The 20,190-nt window shown below is 44.7% G+C and overlaps 1 protein-coding gene across 1 annotated transcript in view; it reads left to right on the forward strand.

Annotated features, from left to right (window-relative positions):
* The first annotated feature begins 476 nt into the window (after positions 1-476).
* The window catches only part of FAM162A (family with sequence similarity 162 member A), a 48,742-nt gene continuing 29,028 nt past the window's right edge, over positions 477-20,190 (forward strand). Inside the window, exons 1-2 of the mRNA XM_078656633.1 lie at positions 477-613; positions 17,096-17,230. Of these exons, the coding sequence (XP_078512759.1) occupies positions 580-613; positions 17,096-17,230 (169 nt within the window). The 5' untranslated portion in view covers positions 477-579. The remainder of the gene's footprint in view (positions 614-17,095; positions 17,231-20,190) is intronic.

Consider the following 20,190-nt stretch of genomic DNA (forward strand, 5'->3'; position numbering starts at 1 on the left):
CACGCTTAATAAATGTTAACATACACATGTGCAAATCACAAATATGTACTGATGAGTCTAGCAAGGCCAGGAGAAATGCGAGAGTAAAGCCACAGAAGAGGGAAAACAATTATAAGAGCGTGGTATTTGCATATAAACCGCCCACTGCAACTAACACCCTCCACAAACATCAATGCAGCCTCAAACATGCCAACGGTTTTTCATTCATTATAAGTAAATCGTTTCTCAAAAATGTTCAACAAAAGCTGAAAGATAAAAATAATGAGACTACGATGAAAAGCTGGTTCAAGCATGAAGGCGAAGAAACTGTTCAATGTATATATATGTTTTTAAGTGCACAGATCTGTGCCGCAGCCGCTGACCATTGAAGCGGAGATGCCCATTCCAAGATGGCGCCGGAGTAGCCCAGCCGTGGATTGGTCGGACCTGACGCGCGACACGTGTTGGCTGGGCTCTCTGATTGGCCGGGAGCCAGCGCGCGCCGCCCCCTTCCCCTGACATTGAAATCCAGGTCCTTCCAAGTGGCGCTTCGCAGCGCTATAACGGAGCGTCTTACTCGCAGCGGAAACGGCTGAAGCCATGTGGAGCCTGGTTCCTGCGCGCAGAGCCGTAGGTAGGCGCCCGTGTGCTTGTGGCCCCTCCTGGGAGAGGGTGGAGCCCACCTTTGCCTCGTCTTCGTTGAGGGCAGTGGAGGATGTTCACTGTTGTCGGAGGGAAGAGGGGCGGCACAGTGGGGGTGCGGCTGCTTTGTTCTTGAAGCAGGGTGGGGTCAGTTGTGGGCTATGAGGCGTCCCACAGGTTGCTGGGTCTGTGGAGGGCCACTGCCCGAGGCGCCCCACAGGTTGCTGGGTCTGTGGGGCCACTGCCCGAGGCTCCCCACAGGTTGCTGGGTCTGGGGGGCCACTGTCCGAGGCGCCCCACAGGTTGCTGGGTCTGTGGGGCCACTGCCTGAGGCGCCCCACAGGTTGCTGGTCTGTGGGGCCACTGCCTGAGGCGCCCCACAGGTTGCTGGTCTGTGGGGCCACTGCCTGAGGCGTCCCACAGGTTGCTGGTCTGTGGGGCCACTGCCTGAGGCGTCCCACAGGTTGCTGGGCCTGTGGGGCCACTGCCCGAGGCGCCCCACAGGTTGCTGGGCCTGTGGGGCCACTGCCCAAGGCGCCCCACAGGTTGCTGGGCCTGTGGGGCCACTGCCCGAGGCGCCCCACAGGTTGCTGGGACTGTGGGGCCTCTGCCTGAGGCGCCCCACAGGTTGCTGGGCCTGTGGGGCCACTGCCCAAGGCGCCCCACAGGTTGCTGGGTCTGGGGGCCACTGCTCGAGGTGCCCCACAGGTTGCTTGTTCTGTAGGGCCACTGCCCAAGGCGCCCCACAGGTTGCTGGGTCTGTGGGGCCACTGCCCGAGGCGCCCCACAGGTTGCTGGGTCTGTGGGGCCACTGCCAGCTGCTCCCCTGTTCCTGGCTGAGTGCCACTGCTGGGCGTTGTTGCTCGGCGGTAGTCGTTCAGCTGCCAAGGTTCCCAGGTCCATGCCTGACTAGTTATGTCAATCCCATTTTTTTTCTTGGAATTCTGGGACTGGTATCCCTGGTTTCTTGCTGGGTTACATAAGACTACAAATGCAAGAATTCTAAGGGGGAAAAATAGGACTGGACAAACTATTCACGCATGGACCTAGGAAATTTGGCAGCTGTGAAGAAGTTGCACTGAAAGTGTGTTTTTGTTTTCTTTTTGCAGGCAGTCGCGGTGGGTGATACTGATTGCCAATTAACATTGTTCTTTCTGTTAGGCGAGTGAGATGCTTCTGGCCTAATGTGCGCCTTATGTCCTCTTGTCTATTCCCACATGGGGCAATAGGGGTGCTGCTGATGTTTGCTGGGGTGCGTATAGGATGCTCTCGTTCCCTGTTCGGTTTAAGTAGGAAGGTGTGCAGCTGCCGTGTCCTTGGAATGATGGGTTATTTATATATTCTTGTTGCCAACAGCTGCTCTGTTCTGGGGGACGCAGAGGTGGGTTCTGCTGTGATCCTGTGTCCTTAAAAGTGGTGCTGCTCTATCAGTGTGAGGTACCCACAGATTCTCATCCACGGTGAATACACCATGTTCAACCACAGGATAGCTAAGGTTGTATGTGCCCATGCCCTAATTACATATAAGCCTCGTGTTCTCAGAACATACCGGATGGGACAGTTGTTAACATGTTTTAGCAATACTGATAAGGCACAATCGGAGACTTGTGATATCTTTGTGTTTGAGGAGGGGAGCCGGTGTCTTGGTCTCACGGTTGTTGAATTAAGTGTTGTGGATGTTTTAATGCATGTAGAAGCATTGCAGTTATTATTCTATTGTTTTGTAAAGATGGTGCATGCTGCAGACATATCTTGGGGATGAGGGCAACCAATGCTTTCAAAAGTTGCAGCTGCTCTATTATCTTAGTGACTAGGGATCTTGAGTTGTATTGTAATTGTATTTATATAGCGCTTTCCACCCCGACAAGGTGCTGAAGCGCTTTATGGCGGCTATTATGCTACTCTATAAACTCATAGTTAATGATAAAGTCGGTGGCTAATGGTTATTGTTGTAGATTTGGAGTGTATTTCGTTTAGCGTTGTGGTTTTAGGAAACTGTTTGAGGCATTTCCTCCAGCTTCCAGTGACCGATTAAGTTGAAATGAGTTGGGTGTGCTCCTTCAAGTGAGTTCACGTAAGTGGGAACAAAAGGATAAGTAAATGGGTGGGGAAGGTTAGATATTGTGAGATTACAAAAGGAGGTCACATAGAAAGGGAAATTGAGGTTTATGACTGAAAGGCTTAGATGTGCTAGAAAAGTTAGATATTGCATGAATGTCTACCCGGAAGGAGTTTGATTTGTAATGGAGAGAATATTTATTTATACTGAAGTATAATCGAGTAAACCATGAAGGTGTGTTATAAAGTAGGTTAGAAGGTGCAGCACTGGTATGTGCTTTTCTGTTGGCAGGTGACCACTTGTCCCTTTATGTAGTAAGGGGGTTAATCACTTGCTGAGGTTGGTTCTTTTGGCATGCTGTTTTCTCTTCTCGGGACATGCTGAATATAACTCCTTTCTTCTGTATTTGATTCATACCCAGTTACTTTCTTGATAGTTAAGTTTGGATGTACAAAGAGGACACTTCTTTGGCTATGAAATGTGAGCTCTGGTGTGTCCCTGTATTCTGATACCTTCTATTGAATACTGAAGAATTGCAAGCATTTTCCCCTCCCTTCTTTCAGCCCTCATTCCCACATGAGTTTTAATAAAGTTAAGCTTCCACTTCCCAGAAGGACGGGCAGCAGCAGAGTGTTCATGGTAGTTATGGAAAATTGTATTTAAATTATTGCAGGCAAGTTCTTGCGCAATGAGGCAGTGGAATCACTTCCTTGGTCCTCCGTTTTCTAATGTGAGTGGCCTCTAAACAGTTGTGTGAGATTGTAGTCTTGGATAGCGCACTAACGTGGCCTGAGGTGACCCTGGGAGGAGCTAACATTCTACCCTTGAGTGTTGTACAACAGGTGCATGACTGGTAGATAGTTGTGAAGGGTTACCCTTCACTAAGGACAGATAACGACTCTTTTTAACATGAGGCAGAGGATCTCTTATGACGCGTTCTTCCCTCATGGCCTTAGTTCTTGCCAGTGGGCACACGACCCTTCTGTAAGTTAGGGCAGGGGTATTTGATCCAACAGAATGTCTTTATTGCCTAATGCCCTTCCCTTAGAAAGCAGCACTCACCAGGGACCATTTATTTTCAGCCTTGTTGTCTACTTTGTGGCATTTATTTGAGGAATTCACTCCACGGTGGATTTAATAGGGAGGTTGTGCATTAACAGTGTTTTTGGTCGGTGTTCATTTGCTTAAGTATTGATTTTAGATCGTAAATAAATTAACATTGCTTCCTTTTAGCCTAAGGCTTTTGGCTAATACTTTGGCAAGTAGGGAATGAGCATAACTTTTTTTAATATTTCTTCAGCGAGACTAGGCACAGTCTTTGCCTTTCCCGGCAAAACTGGCATAACAGAATTCTGTTATGAGCTCTTTGGTGGAAACATCTTTTGATAAATACTCTGCGTGGTTTTCCCTAGCTGGCTCATGCTGTTCATTTCCATTGTTGCAAATGTTGGCATAGTCCAGTTGTGAGTTTACTGTTGCTCCCATTGTTAAGAGCTTCCTAAGGGAGCAGAGTGAGCTGTTACTGTCAGTGGTTCAAATGTATGCACGTTCGCAAAATTAAACAATTTATGACCTTTTCAAAATACTCAGACTGCTCCTTTTATACAATAATATATGCAGAAAAACGGAAGCACACATTGTGACTGAATATTGAAAGTAAACAATGTACCAAAAGAATATTTGCAAGGACAGAGACTGGATGTTTTGTTGCTAAACTACAGTGCAATTTGTTTGCTTCAACAATAAAATGTACCAACTAATACACCTTGAAAAGACAGACAAAGGATACAGACAGTGTTGCTAATTTATCATAACATTTTTAAGGACAACTTTATAATTTCTCTGTCATTTTTAATAAAACTTGTTAGGTGTATGGCACTATTTAAAGGAAAAGTAATGGAAAAGCAGCGTAAATCCATTAGGGGGAAACACTGAGGGCTCCATTTCAAAGCCACAAAATTGCATGCTAAGACCTGTGCAGATGTCTGACTTTCCGTAAGTCAAGTGATTCTGCACAAGTAGGCCTGGAAATCTGTGGTAATTGCTGGTTTTTAGTCTTATTCCTAGCAACAGTTTCTGAATTCTATTTGCGAAATGGCAATTCTATGCATATATTTTTTTTCATGTTAATCCTTGACCAAGAAAGTTCATTTGTTAAATCTTATTTCTTTTTGCTTGGAGTGCAAAATATTTTCCCCCTGGAGAAACTCTTTTCCCTCCAACCACTCCTATTTTTATGGCCGTGTAGTCCATTTTGAACCCTGGAAAACATTGTTTATTCTTGCACTTGTCAGGAGTATCTTTCTGACTCTTTCCAGTGTGGGAATGGGTTGGAGAGGAGTTGGTGAATACTCTTAAAGATGCAAGTTTGTTGGTGGGCACAAACTCTTTCCTGCCGTTAAACAACCACTTCTGGATGACTACCAGCATACGCGTAGATTTGTTCACAAAAGTATTCATGCAAGTAACGCCTTTTAGAGTGTAAAACCAACTTCTGCACATGTAAGCCAAACGTTCCTGCATAATAGGTCATAGGATTTCGACTCTGTAAAGATTTTGTACAGTTTAACTAATTGTAAAATGTAAATAGCCAGCCCTTGACAAGCAAGAGAACTGCAATGAGATGAAATATTTACCCAAGGAATGCACTGTAGTCAAGTGGAGAATGTCAATCTGGGGCTATAGCAATGGTACAATTGGATACATTCTTTATTCAGGACTCTGTTGTAAGACCCCCGGTATAATGAAAGCGTTGGCGTATTCAGATCAGAATGCCACCCTAAGCGGAGCCCATTCACAAACTGAGCCTTCGCCTGCTCATGGCTGATGAATATGTCAATATTGAACTTGAAGGTGCCTTTTTTGTTCGCAGTCTGGTGTAATAAGAAATTGCTAGAATCTAGAGCCTGACGCATTCTGAACCGTGGCGTAATCAGCGAGGTCATAAGAGCTTTGATATAAGATAAATGCTGCCATAATTTGCCACTGCATTGCAATACACCACTTGTGACTAGTTGTTTTTATGTAATTTCTGAAGCATCATGTCACTTGGAGAAGTAGATATATTCTACAATTTCACAGCCCTGTGATGCTTCATTGAGGTTGCTACAGACAGCTTGACATACCAGTGCCATCCAGGGTAGTCACTCTGTCATCAAGGAACTAGAGTTCAGAATAGTCTTGCTCAAGTGACACGACAGATTGACTGACTGTTTAGTCCTGGGAGTAGGTAGATGCATGTACTTCCGTCGGCATCTTTTGATGGCACGTGGCATCTTGCTAATGGGGTGCGCGGTCCCCTGCTCATGGTAACCTTATTGGGTTGGTGCAGGTTTGAGTGACCGCATTATGATGAGCACAAAGGAAACGCGACGATAACCCTGTCAATACAACCGCTGCTATTTATTAGTAGGCAACGTACAAAATGTGTTGCTTTTTTAAACCTTTCTACTTTCTTGCTACACAAGTTAACATATTCTTGCCAGAATGTTTACAAATGTAGCCGGGCACCTCCCCGTGATATCTGCAGCTGCCCTGTGCTGCCCCCTGGCGGCCACTACCGTGTACTGCTTTGCCAGGTGCCATCCTCTGTGCCCACTGCCTACGTGCCAGGCCTGGGGATGAGGGGCTGACGAGAGGACGTGCGAAGCTGCATGTCTCCGCCTGGGTGGGCTCCCTGGCTCCCGGGGAAGAGGGGGAGGCTGAGAGAAGGATTTCTGACCACAGACACTACAGGAGGGAGCCTGCTTCTCACTAAAATGACCGCCCTTTGCTTTATTACAATACCGCATTGCTTATTTTTTATCATTTAATCCGTTTTATGACCACCTTTGCTTTGAATTCCAGTATCGTTTACATGAAACCTACACCATCCGGGGAGGTTCTAGGCACTGAGGTGTATAATGGAGGAAGATTGTGGAAGGCGAGGGTGTTGTCAGCTTTTTATGCCAGTAAATCGACATGTTGTTAAGTTCTAATCACGCATAAAGCTTCAGTTACATCTGAGAATGAAGCTGCAGTTCGTGCACTCAAGTGTATTTCTTTAGCTGTAGGACCGAACCCAGTGACCTCCAGTGTGAGCCTGAGCAGCCCCTCAGCGAGCTCTGCTCTAGTGGTCTTTGATGGTGACCTGCAGCTCGTGGGGTACTCCAGTGGGACCGGGAGCAGCATTCTCATTGTTTCATTGCCGTCTGATTGAGATCTGCTTCAGGCCTACGAGCTACCCAGTACATCCTGAATTTTGTCTCGCGCGCTGCAGTGGCAGTATATTCTGACAGTTTCTCCCGAAATTCATGTTGCGTTTATCCATCTCCCCCTGCAGTAAGCTGTGTCTCTAGCGTCTTAAGGTCCTTTTCCAATTTCCGTAAAGTGCCCTGTGTATCTCAAAGCACCACAAAGCTTTTGGAGATGCAAAACCCTCTGATCATGACCATAAAGGCCTCCCATAGAGTTTCCACACTGTCTACAGAGCCCCTCATTCTCAGAAGAAAAATCTTGGATTTCCTCACCCAGTTTGCTATGAAAGACCGCATCTAATAATGCTGAAGGTTGCAGCCTCCAACTATGACGCGGTACATCATAACCCGGAGGTGTAAGCGTAAGTTTCACGGGGGAGTGATCAGAAAAGGTCCTAGCTAAATGTGTGACGTCTTGTAGAGATGGCCCCATTCCACAGGAGAGCAGGCAATAATCCAACCGAGTCCAGGATGCGGCCTGTGTTGTAAAGTGTGTACCCTCCCTTGTAACAGGACGAAGATGGCGCCAGGCATCGATTAAGCCACCCTCTTCCCCTGTAGGACTGCATGCAAATGGAATGCCTAGGACTTGAATATTGTTCTGTCTGCTTCTGGCTTCAATATCTTCGTTCTTTTGCAGCGGTTATTTTCAGTAGTTTGTCCATTTGCGACACAGAATCTTGAATATGAGAAGTAGCCTCTTCAGCATCAGAGATACGGCGTTCTGTTTCCTTAATGCGCTCTTCGTGGCCGTCTATTTTATGAACAATAGCGTCCATGCATGTGGACATGGCATCCATTTTGTCAGCAGTTGCTGCGAGGCCTTGCCTGGCCTCTAGTAGGATTGCTTTCACATCTTCGCCTTGGGAAGGAGTGTCTCTTGCACTAACATTTCAGTGCTTCCCTCTACCTCAGTCTGCTGCAGGCGGGTACTTTTTTTGGCATCGAAGGTGAGCCGTGGCTGTCTAGCATCAGGCTTCCCCATTATCAGCACGCAACGGTCTTGCGTTTGGTACTTGACACTTGATGTGAGGCACAGGGTCGCCAGATACTGATGAATAAACAAATTATCTCCCCCACCCTCCCCCACTGCGATGGCTTCTGTAGGATATTATCACTTTCCAGGTCCCAGTATGCCTGTGCTCAGTAAGCTAGGAGACAGTAGGAGGGGGTGTGCACCAGTATAACCGGTGGATGAACAGCTTTAAGGGACCCTGATGGTGATGCAGGTCTCTCCCACTTTCTAGAAGTGCAATAGCAGCTGTTGCGCGACTAAGTGCCCCCTGTCAATTAGCAAGCTCATGTACAGATGATCAAATCACCCTTGCGCCACTTCTAGGGAAAAACCACTGAGCTCATTTTTTTTGCAGCGCCTGTCACAATATGCCCGTCACCATGGTCTAGGTATAGCAAGTTGTGCAACGTGCTACTAGAGTGCGCACAAGGGATTCAGGAGGGCCCAATCCTTGTCAAAAGTATATTTACGACAGTCTCTCCTCCAGCAACAATATCCGCAGTGTGTTATTTGCGGCAAGCTCCACAGGATAATAACTATGCGCGCCGCCGCTTATGGCCGATCTGCCACCCGGCGGCCTACTTTAAGATGGCGCTACACTCCGGGGAATCAATTGAGGGCAGCCGCACGGTATTCAGGTGACCGCCACCCTCAGCCGCCTTCCATGCAGCAGCCACCTGATTCTGACCGTCCGCGCCAAAGCAATAGAGTTGCACTCACCGCACCACTCCTCAAGACGCTTTCAGCAGTCAGGCCCAGCAACCACGTGGGGACACAGTCCTTGCGTAGCATTCCGCACCCGGCTACAGCTCCAGGAAGAGCGGGACCTTGCGGAGACAACAACCACCAACTTCAGCACGAAGAAGCCCCAGACATATGTCAAGCACGCGCCGTTAGTTCCCAACGACTCGGGCACCGCAAATCTATATTTGTGACACATTATCAAGAAAGTTTTGGAGTTATTCCAGAAAAGTGGGGTTGTACTAAAGACTGAGAAGCGCAAGTTCGCATGTAATGAGATAGAGTTTCTTGGTCACCTGTTATCTCAAGAAGATATCAAGCCAAGGCAGGGCCTGATTGATGCAATCTTGAATGCACCTGTACCTAAGGACAAGACCGGAGTCAAATCACTTTTGGGGTTGTTAGAATACAATTCAAGGTTTGTGCCCAGCTATGCATCCATGGTTAGATCCATTAGTAATTTGCTTAAGACTTCTACCAAATTTTCATGGTCACTAGAATGTGATCGTGCTTTTGTGGAAGTGAAAGATGCTCTTAAGAAAAGTGACGCACTTACACCATTTGATCCAGAGTTACCATGCTTCATAACTGTTGACGCCAGCAAAATTGGTTTAGGAGCAATTCTCACACAAAGGTCTGGTAATCAAGAGTACACAGTTGCATTTGCTTCTAGGGTTCTTAGAAGTGCTGAAACTCAATATTCTGTAATTGAAAAATAATTATTAGTCTGTCTCTGGGCTATTGATAAGCATCGTCCTTGTGTTTGGGGAAGACACTTTAATTTAGTGACAGACCACAAGCCACTTGTTTTGATTTTGTCCTCTGGTCCAAGTAAATGTTGTACGCCTAGAATTACTAGGATAGTCAGTAAGCTGCTCCAGTATCAATTTGAAATCTAACACATTGCTGGTGGTAGGAACACAAGGGCTGATTTCTTATCACGTTATCCCATCCTAGTTGCCAAATTTTGTAGTAATCTCAGGAAACTAGATTAATTATTAATTTGAGTTTAATTGTAGAAACACTACACAGCTCATCATCTGCAGGTCACATCAGTCCCCAAGTCCGTTGGCTCACAGCATTGAATCATAACATTCTACAATAGACTAGATGCAGTGACATCATAAATACAGTGACAGCTGTGTGGCAGCTGTAAGCAGGTATCTAGTTAAAGTTACACCACATAGAATATAGTTGAAGATTACATAAAATGAAACCTAGAATAAAACATATTGCCATCTGGGCAGGATTTCTTGAAGGATAACTGCACCAGGCTGGGGGAGCCTCACTCCAGGATGGCCATTCCGCTCGCGCACCACCTAGCTCCCTACATACAGGCAGTACTTGTATATAAGAATTGGCATTGCATCTTGGCAACCTCTCGCTATCCCACATGTACTCAGTTCACCCCACCATCCGCACAATATTATCTGCAGCAGAAACATATTCCTGTCCTGCACATACCTGTAACTGTGTACAGTGTAATGCACATATGACAGCTTAGCATCCCCCTTTGACAGTATTATTTTCCTTTATTGTAGCTAGGAACAATATTGTGTGAAATCTGCAAATGTTGTAGTAAATTATAAGACAAAGGGGGTAAATCCATAATTATGCTGTAAAGTTTGCAGTCACAGAATCGCATAAACCTGCTGACCCCCCCCTCTACATTGGCAACTATTTTATCAATACTTTATTCATGAAAAGATAAAAAAAAAACGTACATATTCTAATTCCAATTAGTGCCCATTGGTAGCTGCACTTTGATGGAAATAGCTTTTTCAACTAACTACTGCAAAAATAAACACATCTGGTACTTGTAGTTTTGCCTTTGGAATGGACAGGGCTGAAACTACCTGCACCTACATTTGAACATCATAGGACTTCTTACACTGGTAACAGCGGCTCTCCTGTGCCCAACAGCCGCCTCCCATGCGATTTGTGTATCAAAAATACAAAGTGGGCGCTGTGGCCCAGCGAGCCTGTGTCCTTGGGTGGAGGCAGCATTTCTGATTGGTTTCTCCCCCGCTGCTATCTGTGTGCTTCTGAGTTGTACTTTTGTCCCCATGGCAGAGGGCTATCAGCATTGCAGAGTTCTCTGCCAGCTGGAGCTTGTGATTTGTATGATGGGCATAATGCCAGCACAGTTGCGATAAGAACTGAGTGGTACTTTGATGCCTTCTAGGGGGCTTGGCAGAATCCCTTCGGCATACTGGGTCTTGGGCAAGATAATGTATTGTAAGTTCTGTTTCGCCGGCCAACGAGGAAGATCTAGACTCAATCCATTAAAGGATCATAATGGGATTGACCTGCTTCCTCCCAACACACTGCACGAGAACCAGGTTCACGAAATGAAATGATTGGTGGAGCTCACATAATGTGAACGGCTCCAGTGAGGCCAGCTGCATTGTATGACTCCACTCAACCTTTTAGGAGGAGGGGATGCCTGGCTGACGAAGAATCCCCTTTAAAGACCACACAAGTGATAGTGGTAAATCACGCCTTTTATTAATGTATTTACAGTGCCATTCAAACTGCCCCAGATGCACAAGTTTCCCTTCACAAAACACTAAAATAAAGGCCAAGTTCCTAATCTGCTGAGGGGTTGCCTGACAAAGGCAAATCACAGTGCCCCTTGGTCACAGCCCTCTCCTACTCTTTACTTTAGTGGAAGCGAATCTGTTTTCCAGTCAAAGCCGTAGTACAAACGTTGCTAGTTCTGGTGCATGTGCTTTGCATAATAAAGATGTGTACAGCATGCATGGTATACCTCACTCATGTTTGTCTGTTTGTCACTCCCAATCAATAATGTTTGACAGTCTATTCGAGTTGCCGTGCAGCAAACCACAAATTAAGGAATTTGGAGCCAGATGATTCAAAGGGTTTTACCCATTCTGTGTCTATGGGAAAATGTGTTCATACATATGGCCCTTAATGTTTAGAAACCATACAGCCTTATACGATTCCTGTTTTTTTTTTTTTTTTAAGCTAACCAAATTCACATCATTGATGACCTATCAGGTCAGATGCATCTCTTTGGCACCCTTTATGTAAAGCTTAGCATTCAGGGATGGGGGAGGTATTTTTTTTTTTGTATTCCATTTTTACCGGGACTTTGCAGCTGCACTCCTGCCTGTAAGCAAGTTATACAGAAAACATTAAGTAAATATTAATGCACACTCAAATGAGAGTTTAATTCATTCTTTTTTATACATCAGTGGAGTGTTTTCTCGACAGTACATTGACGGAATGGATGGAGGGAGGTCGTCGAGATGTTGCCTCATGACTGGAGGGTACCAGTAATGGGGGAGGGGGGTGGGCACTGGAGTCTAAATTAACTGCTGAGTTACACCCCGAAAGCATGTCTGACTAGGTAAGTCTTCTGGGTCCTCATGAACCCTGGAAAAGTCATCTTAAATGTGAAATAAAGGACGTGCTTCGTTAGGTTGGAACCTCCAGCGTATACTGTCTGGCTTATAAAAGTTGGTTTCTCCACTGAAAAAGGCAGAGTTTAATTTTGTTGGCTGATCACCAGCTGCTTGGTTAGGTGGAATATAGTGCCACGTAATTGTAGTTCCCTTATTGTAAATCACCGGTATCTTTACCACAGATTTGATAGCTGAGGTTACAAACAGCTCAAATTGACATTTTTTTTTAAACACAGATAAATTACCCTTGGTGGGTGAGGGAGATCCTCCCCATGGTGAAGCGAATGTTTTGAGTGCATGGTTAAGAGCTAATGCTCTGGTGATGTCGCTCTGATAAGAGTGACCAGTGACTTTAGACTATATCTTTGTCTCCTATGTAGCCTTTAACTGCTAATTGCTCAGATTGACACATTTCTAAACTTTTAGAAGAAAGATGAGGCAATAGAAGTTCCTTGTTTCTTCTCAAACTGTTCCAGCTCTGCCAATAATACCAATATAGAAGAGTTACCACCGCTTTGGAGAGGCTTCAAAGCCAGACCAGAAATAATGTGATTGTGTCCATTTTGAGTTTTTGTGCTATCGCTTCTCGTGGTCACATCTTATAGCTTTTTATGTTTGTATTTTCGGCTGATGCTCAGTAGTTTGACTGATAGCTCAATGCCTGCATTATTTATTTTGCATAAAGCCCATGACCAGCTTAGAAGAGACAGTGAGTCTGAACCTGGCAGGATGTAAAGGAGGGGACACAGCTTGCGAAATGAGAAGTAGCATAATACCACATGCCACTATGTAGGAATGAGAAGTCTGCACTGCTAAAATGGTGCCAACTGCAGCTTCACTTAAAGTAGGCAGCCTCATACGAGATAGAGGTATTTTTTGGGTAGAGCAGGCACCTTAGTAACTGAATGGCAGATCACAGATCCCTTTACTGCCAGGCAAACCTAGTGGCTAGAAAACGTCGGGCATGGCACTACAAAACCGAGCTAGGTAACACATAGCTTTATAATTGCCATATAAATTACATTACATTAAAAAAATGGCAACTTAGGCTAATTTCACCACACCTATTTTGTAAATGATGACCAATTTGTTTATAGCACCCAAACATCCCAATGGTTTCCTGGTGCTGGGGAAAAACGCTGTACACTGCCATATGATTTTCCTCTATTACAGGGAAAAAAAAGCAATGTTTACTTTTTCTGGCAATGAAGATGATTCTCTGTAAGGTGGATTCCAGTTGGTAATGTATACCACTGCTTGGAAGCTCAGCAGGGAAATTTGCAAGCACCTATGCGGTCCTTATGTTTTTGTGAAACAATCAATCAGTAGTCGCACTGATGTCCTTCTATTTGTCCTTGAATGAGTGGATGACTTGAATTGTACTTGATGAAAGGCTCAATGAACCAGACAGGTTTTAAAAATGACTTTTCGCAATAGAGAGCCAAAGCATTGTTGTTGTAGACACTGTTGGAAAGTTTTTAATAACATGCCATAGTTAACAAGGACTACCACATTTTGCATACTCTGCAGTCTAGCCAACAAATCAGAGGATAGACCTTTTATTAAAAGAAGTTGCAGTAGTCCAGTTGGAAAAGAATAATGCATTATGCATGCGCTGAAGACCTAGGCAGGCGAGGAATAATCTTTTTTTAAAATGCAAATAAAGAAGCATGAAGAGCAGACTGTAGCTAGTGGAGTGTTGATGCATAAACAACCTTAGATTTCCGATGGACTGACCTGGAGTGGGTGGAAGACCCACATTTGCCGGCTCCCAGTATGGCAATCCTAACTAAGAACATCCGTCTACTAACAAAAGCTCAGTTTCATTTGTATTTAGTTAGGCAAAGTCGTAACCATCCAGTTGGCAATGGCGATTAGACTGTTTTAGAGTTTGCTTGAGACGCACCGAGTTGTCATAAAGTCTAATAATTTGGATGTTGTCCGCTGATAAAGATAAAAGGTGTGCATAAGTTAAGCTACTGGAATAATTTAGATCTTGAACAAGGTTGAGTTGAAGGAAGACTGGCAGGAGGAAATCATGATAAGCATTCTTTTTTTAATTTAAAATTAAGGAGGCATAAGCAGTCCTGGGTCCAACAGTCCTGATAAGAAATTAGCCAAGGCCTTGTCATGTATCCCACAGTGAAAAAGCTTTTTGACCAGATGTCGTTGAAGACCATGTCGAATCCTGCAGAGAGGTTCAACAATGATCTTTAGATCATCGGTGGTGCAGACCAAGACACGTTCTGTGCTATGGAATGGTGACCAAGACTACTTGAAAACCTTAAAGTTGGGTGTTCACCTCATTTCCAGAATCCTTCTCCCTCCTTTTTTTTATTTTATTTTAAATAACCTCTTTGTATTGATTTTAAAGAGACAAATACACATTTGAACTTGCAGCATAGCAATTGTTCGGTTGACTGAGCCATTGACCTAGACAATTCAGTGTGTCAATAATGAACATACCCCTCTTTCCCCACCAACATGACCAGCACCTCCTTGCGCTTCTGCTTCCTTTGGCTCCCACACCCCTCTGGCCTAGGTTTAGGCTATGGTGATGTGTGACTGGATTTCTTCATCCAAGGAATGCCAGGTGTTTTGGGGTTTCCGGAGAGTGATACCACAGTACGGACACCCCCATCCCCATATTTTATTATAGTGTTTGAGAGGACAGCCCCTCTCTTTGCAGGTGGGGATTTCAAGAGTCATGCAGAGGTCCAGCCGCTCCAAGGTCAGAGGGTTGCTGTCTTTCCAGGCCTTGGCAATGTCCCTCTTGGGAAACAGCCTTTACAAGGCGGTTTTTACCTCGTTATGCCTTTACCACTCTTTTTTTTAGCAATCATAATTTTATCACCCATTTAAGTTGAGTTGGGGTGTGTGGCGTTCTCCCACCATAAATACATTGATTTACATATAAAAACAATGCATGGTAATGGCATGCGTTGTGAAAACATGTTCGTGGTAAAAACATGCGTGGTAAAGGCATACAATGTATTCGCCTGTGTTGTACAACCTCCCTCTTATCCCCCACTAGGATAAATCACAACAGTGCAGTGCAGTATTTATCTCCTTTGAGACATGGAGAATAACAAGTTTAGTATTCTGGGGCAAAGCCCACCCCAACATCTGATCTAGGCTTGACAATAGCCCCTCCCCGGATGGGGTCACGCTTGCGCAGGGCCAGGTAGTGTGGATCAGGTCCCCCTGTTGTGTCAAGCAACCCCACCACCCTATCATCCACAGCCTCACCGCGTCTGGTGGACCCTATGCAAATATTTCAACTGTAGGAGGCGTAACTGCAAAGCAATTGGTGTTTCATGGGGCGGAGTTCATAAGCTTCCCTTCCAATCTTAATCAGGGTGGGGTCATAGGTCTCCCTCCCATCCTCAGGTAATCAAACAAATCGGGGGGTATTAATCACCAGTGAGCGGTATACCTGGGATATTCTGTGGTTACTCGGGTCTCCTGTAGGAATTTTAGCCTCCAGGACTGTAGTCTGGCATGTCGTTAAGCCCCCTGACATGCTGAGTAAGGGTGTGTTGGAGCTGCAGATCCAGTAGAACTGTGAGCGATACAAATTGTGTTCTACCTGCAGCTCCGGAATGGGCTTCAGTGCGGTGCTCAACATGGTGCCTCCCAGTGTTGAAATGTCTATGGTGTCCCACGCTTTAAATCCTTTCAGGGCTGTGACATGCAACACCCATTTTTCACTATGAACATGGCTATTCTTTGGGAGTGTGCTAAGTCTACCAAAGTGTACTTACACTTTACTGGTACAGCAAATATTCACTGTGGAGCACCCCAGAGTTATATTGAGCTGTGGGGCCATTGTGCAGAAAAATCACAAGCCATAGTGCATAAATGGAGGCAGCATATCCTTGTCTTACTGGCATTCTTCCCAACGCAAGACTGAAATATCTGTCCTACCATTTGCATTTGCAAATTGGGCATCGGTTGGTCAATATATTCCGCTGAACTTCCATTACGGAGTATTGTCATTTTAACCATGGGATTTGTTGTTGTTGTTTTTTTTTTATTTTTTATTATTAAAGAAAAACGATATCCTTAAACGTTTCTCTTTAAGTTCCAATCCAACTGTACTAATTCTCGTCTTTCGTTAACCACTGTGTTGTTTCACATACCTTGTTTGTTTCTAAGAAAGTTTACGTTGCTGCTCCAGGTAGGCAACGGTGAGCAAGCATTGGTAACTTTATGGGATTGTGGTACATTTCTAGTGATGTGCTTTCTGTTTTTGAGCATAGTTAGATAGTCCTCCCTGAGAGCTATTCGTTTAGGTCTGGAGCTAGCAAAGACCTTTGATTTAACTAGATATATGGTATACTTGGTTATAACGGCTTTCAGCTAGCCACCATCAACCGTTGGTAGGTTATTGTGTCATTTACATTTAATTTCCTCCCATTACAGCATAAGCACTTCAGCCATTGGATAACTTCACTGTCAGTGGTAGCGTTCTGCTCTTTCACAATCCACACATCACAGACCAGTAGTTCCCTTCAATGGGAGGGACTACTGAAGTAATTAGTGTGCTTTTTACATTTTTGCTTTTTTACACCCTCAATTATTTTTGCTTTTTTACACCCTCAATTATTTTTGCTTTTTTACATCCTCAATTATTTTTGCTTTTAGCCAGCCCCACCCTCATTCTTTTTTTTCATAAAGTTTGAGGTTCCGACCAGTTAAGTACTAGATAAACGGGGGCAAAACCTTGTTCAATGTAAACTTCCTCTGATACGGTGGGTGGTCACCTTAGGTCCCTGCAACTACTGCTCTGTCTGCATCTCCAGTGTCTCAATGTGAGGGGGATCACAAATCAGTTGGGATATTTGCCAATCTCTTGGATCTAAACTTTAAAACTTCTGGAAATTATGTATTGTAGCTTGACTGTAATGCAAATTAAAAACCCTAAATTATCTATGTTAGAACCCTGGCTGCTCTCCATCATATGCAGTCTAACCTCTGCCTTTTTGTTTTCCAGGGCGAGCTGCGGGGCTATTTCAGTCCAATGCTACCCCCTCACCAAGAATTGTTACAGGCATGCAACTGCATGCAAGGGCAGGACTGTGCACTAAACCTACTGAGGACAAAGCTGCGCCTGAATCGAAAGGAGCTGGTGAGTGCTGATTCTCGCTCCCAGCTGGGTGACCTTCCAGCCTGGGAGCGGAGACGGAATGTGCTGGAGGAAGGAGTCCCCATTGGCCAAAAATCCGCTTTCTCTCCTGCTCTGTTATTTACAACTTTGGGGGAGAGGCGACATCATGTGTTCAGTATGGTTAGCCTGCCGCAAAGCAGCCTAGCCTTGCTCGCAGGAAGAAATAACTTCTGTGCACAAAAAAGAAAACGCACTGATTTATTTAGGATTTTATGGTTGCTTTTTTTTTTTTTTTTTTTAACCTCTGGGCAAAATGTTTTTCCCGAAGCAGACCAAACCAGGTTGAGTGGTATAGGAAACAAATGGTCCTAGACAAATATTTACAATCATCAATAAATGAAGACATTACATAAAATCATCATATGAGGTTATGACCTGCAAGAGAAGAAAGAGAAATAGGCCTAATGCATTCATAAACATAAAGTAGTACCCGCAAATGAATTTCAAGCCGATATAAAGGCAGTTTTATTTTTAGTTATTTAATTGCATAAAATAATTACAGGCGGAGTATCTTTGGTTACTAGCCAGTGGTGTTTGGAAAGAAGTGCAAAGGGCGGAGCTTGTGCAGGTGACGTAAGAGAAAAGGGTAGAAAGAATAAATTAAAGGTAGATAATTCCAAGGTTAGTAATCCTTAGCCACGGAGGGAGCCTGCCCTTGACGTCATTTGGTACATAGTCATTAATTCATCACAACACAGTGATGTCATCAACTCTGAGGCTTTTTCCAAAAGGTAGGGGGCTGGCGGGGACACGAGGGTGCAGGCCACAAGATAGGGGGGGTTTTCGTTGATGTTTCGACCCTGACGCGGCGGGGGTAGTTGTACTCCTCAGCTACGGGTCTTTCTCAGGACGGGGGAGGGTTGGGGACCTAGAGAGTAACCATACAGTTAAAACCAAAACCACACCTATGTGGAAAAACTGGCTATTCGTGCAAAAGGGTACTAACCTAAGTCGAATTAAGGAGAGCCACCAGCAGATCGGTGGGCAACCTGAAATGAAATAGAGATGCATAAGGCCTGATGCCCACTTTAGTTGGATATTCAAGGAACATTTTGTTCCATCAGAAGAACACGCTCGCCCATGAGTGGTGTGCCATGGACATGACTTTGTCCCCCACAAAATCCCAAAGGCCGTAATGAAGACGTCCGTAAAGGGGAATTGATCCTTGGTTGAACTAAAAATGGTAGACAAACATGAATATACCATTACCAATGTGATACTGAAGATCATAGGGGAAAGAGGACAAAAAACTATTGTGTGTGAGCTCACACAACACTCACCCACTTTACGTGTGTTCGATTGGAAAGTGTTCGTAATGGACTTCTGAATGCGCTAAGTAACTGCTTCCTGTGAACAAACATAGATGGACAGAACCGTCAGGGCGATGTTCACAGGAGCCAAAAAGACGTACAATGTAATGTGATCCAATCCACGCGTCAACGTACCTTCATGAATCGCAACACGTACTCGGGGGCTCCGTCAGAGTGACAGTCTCCTTGCCGACTGTGTGTGTTTATAAAGGGGTTGAGAGATGGAGTGCGGCGTGCACACGTGTGGAGTGTACCCCATTGCTGGAGTCTGGTGAACTGTGCACAGTCAGTCAATGGGGATACATACCACCCACAGATTTACCTGCATTCCAGCACCCACAGGGTCGTAGTCATTGTGGTTCAGCTGCCGCTGTGTAGGGTGAACCTGGAGAAGGGAATCCACACCTTGCTGGGAGAAGCAGATTGGGGTGAGTATGCACAACAAATCCTTTGTTTCTGACAAGTCGAGGCAGCCAGTCAGACCGCCACAGTTGGTTCGTCGGAAATGCACATCGTAATCCGGACAGCGGTCGGCAAGCCCCGTATAGCTCTATGGCTGCTGTTTTTCTCCAACCGCCATGTTAGCGGTCAGAGTAAAGCTGTCTGAATCTGCGGTCTTCCAGCGGTATGCATCATAATTCACCGGTCGTTCTGACCACTTCAGACAAAACCGCAGTGGTCTGACCATTGCTTATGAGGCAGCGGATGTCGCTCCGACCAGCATCATAATGAGGCCCTTAGTCTGGAAGGCAGGCAGCGCATTTGATAGTGTTTTAATAAGAGATCACAAAACACATTCGTTATGGTTTTTCTTTGCTTAAAATCAAACTCTAATATTTCTGTGTAGACTCCGAATTCTACAACCTATTTTAAAAAATGATCTTTCCTGACATAAATTCTTACTCCGTTTTTAGACAACTTATTTGTTCCTGCTTAAAAGTCTATAATCAAATTATTATTTAAACTATCTTTAAGAGCAACCTAGCTATTAACACCACAATTCGATTGTTTTCTTTTTTTTTTTTTTTTCTGGAATAGAGAACGAATAGATAGTGAGCCGATAAAAAGCTTCATGGTGTTTATGTGAACTCTTTAAGGCAACAAGGAGTGCACTGCATACTAGAAGGAATTTATGAACTGCTAGGAGAGGAGTATTGGCGAATCTCAACCTCAAAGCTAGTTGATAGAGAGACCATGTTGACAGGCAAACTTTATGAAAACTCTTTAGTGCCAGCCTCTCCCATTTTAGGTGACTGTTACTTGCTAATTCAAAATCCACCCTCGTAAGAAATATTCCGTATTGTAATTAACTGGAATCCTGCAAGAGCAATGCAACTCTCATAGCTTTGCAGAATGTTTGTTGGTAATGTTTCTTAAAAAATGTTTATTAATAATTGAACTTACATTTGGTGATTTTAAAGTGCTTCAGTTAACTGTTGACTGAACAGTTATTTGTCTACAAATGTGATGCTCCCTAAATGGCTTCACTAAATATGGTTCTGGCCTGAAAGTTTTAGGCAGGCTCTATTGATCGTTTGAATGTCGTAAACCTAGGTCTGTGGTAATGAAGTGCTGCACGGTCCAGTTTGACCCTGAAGCAGTGATTGACTT

This window comes from Lissotriton helveticus, chromosome 8, assembly GCF_964261635.1.
Source record: "Lissotriton helveticus chromosome 8, aLisHel1.1, whole genome shotgun sequence".
Taxonomy (NCBI): domain Eukaryota; kingdom Metazoa; phylum Chordata; class Amphibia; order Caudata; family Salamandridae; genus Lissotriton; species Lissotriton helveticus.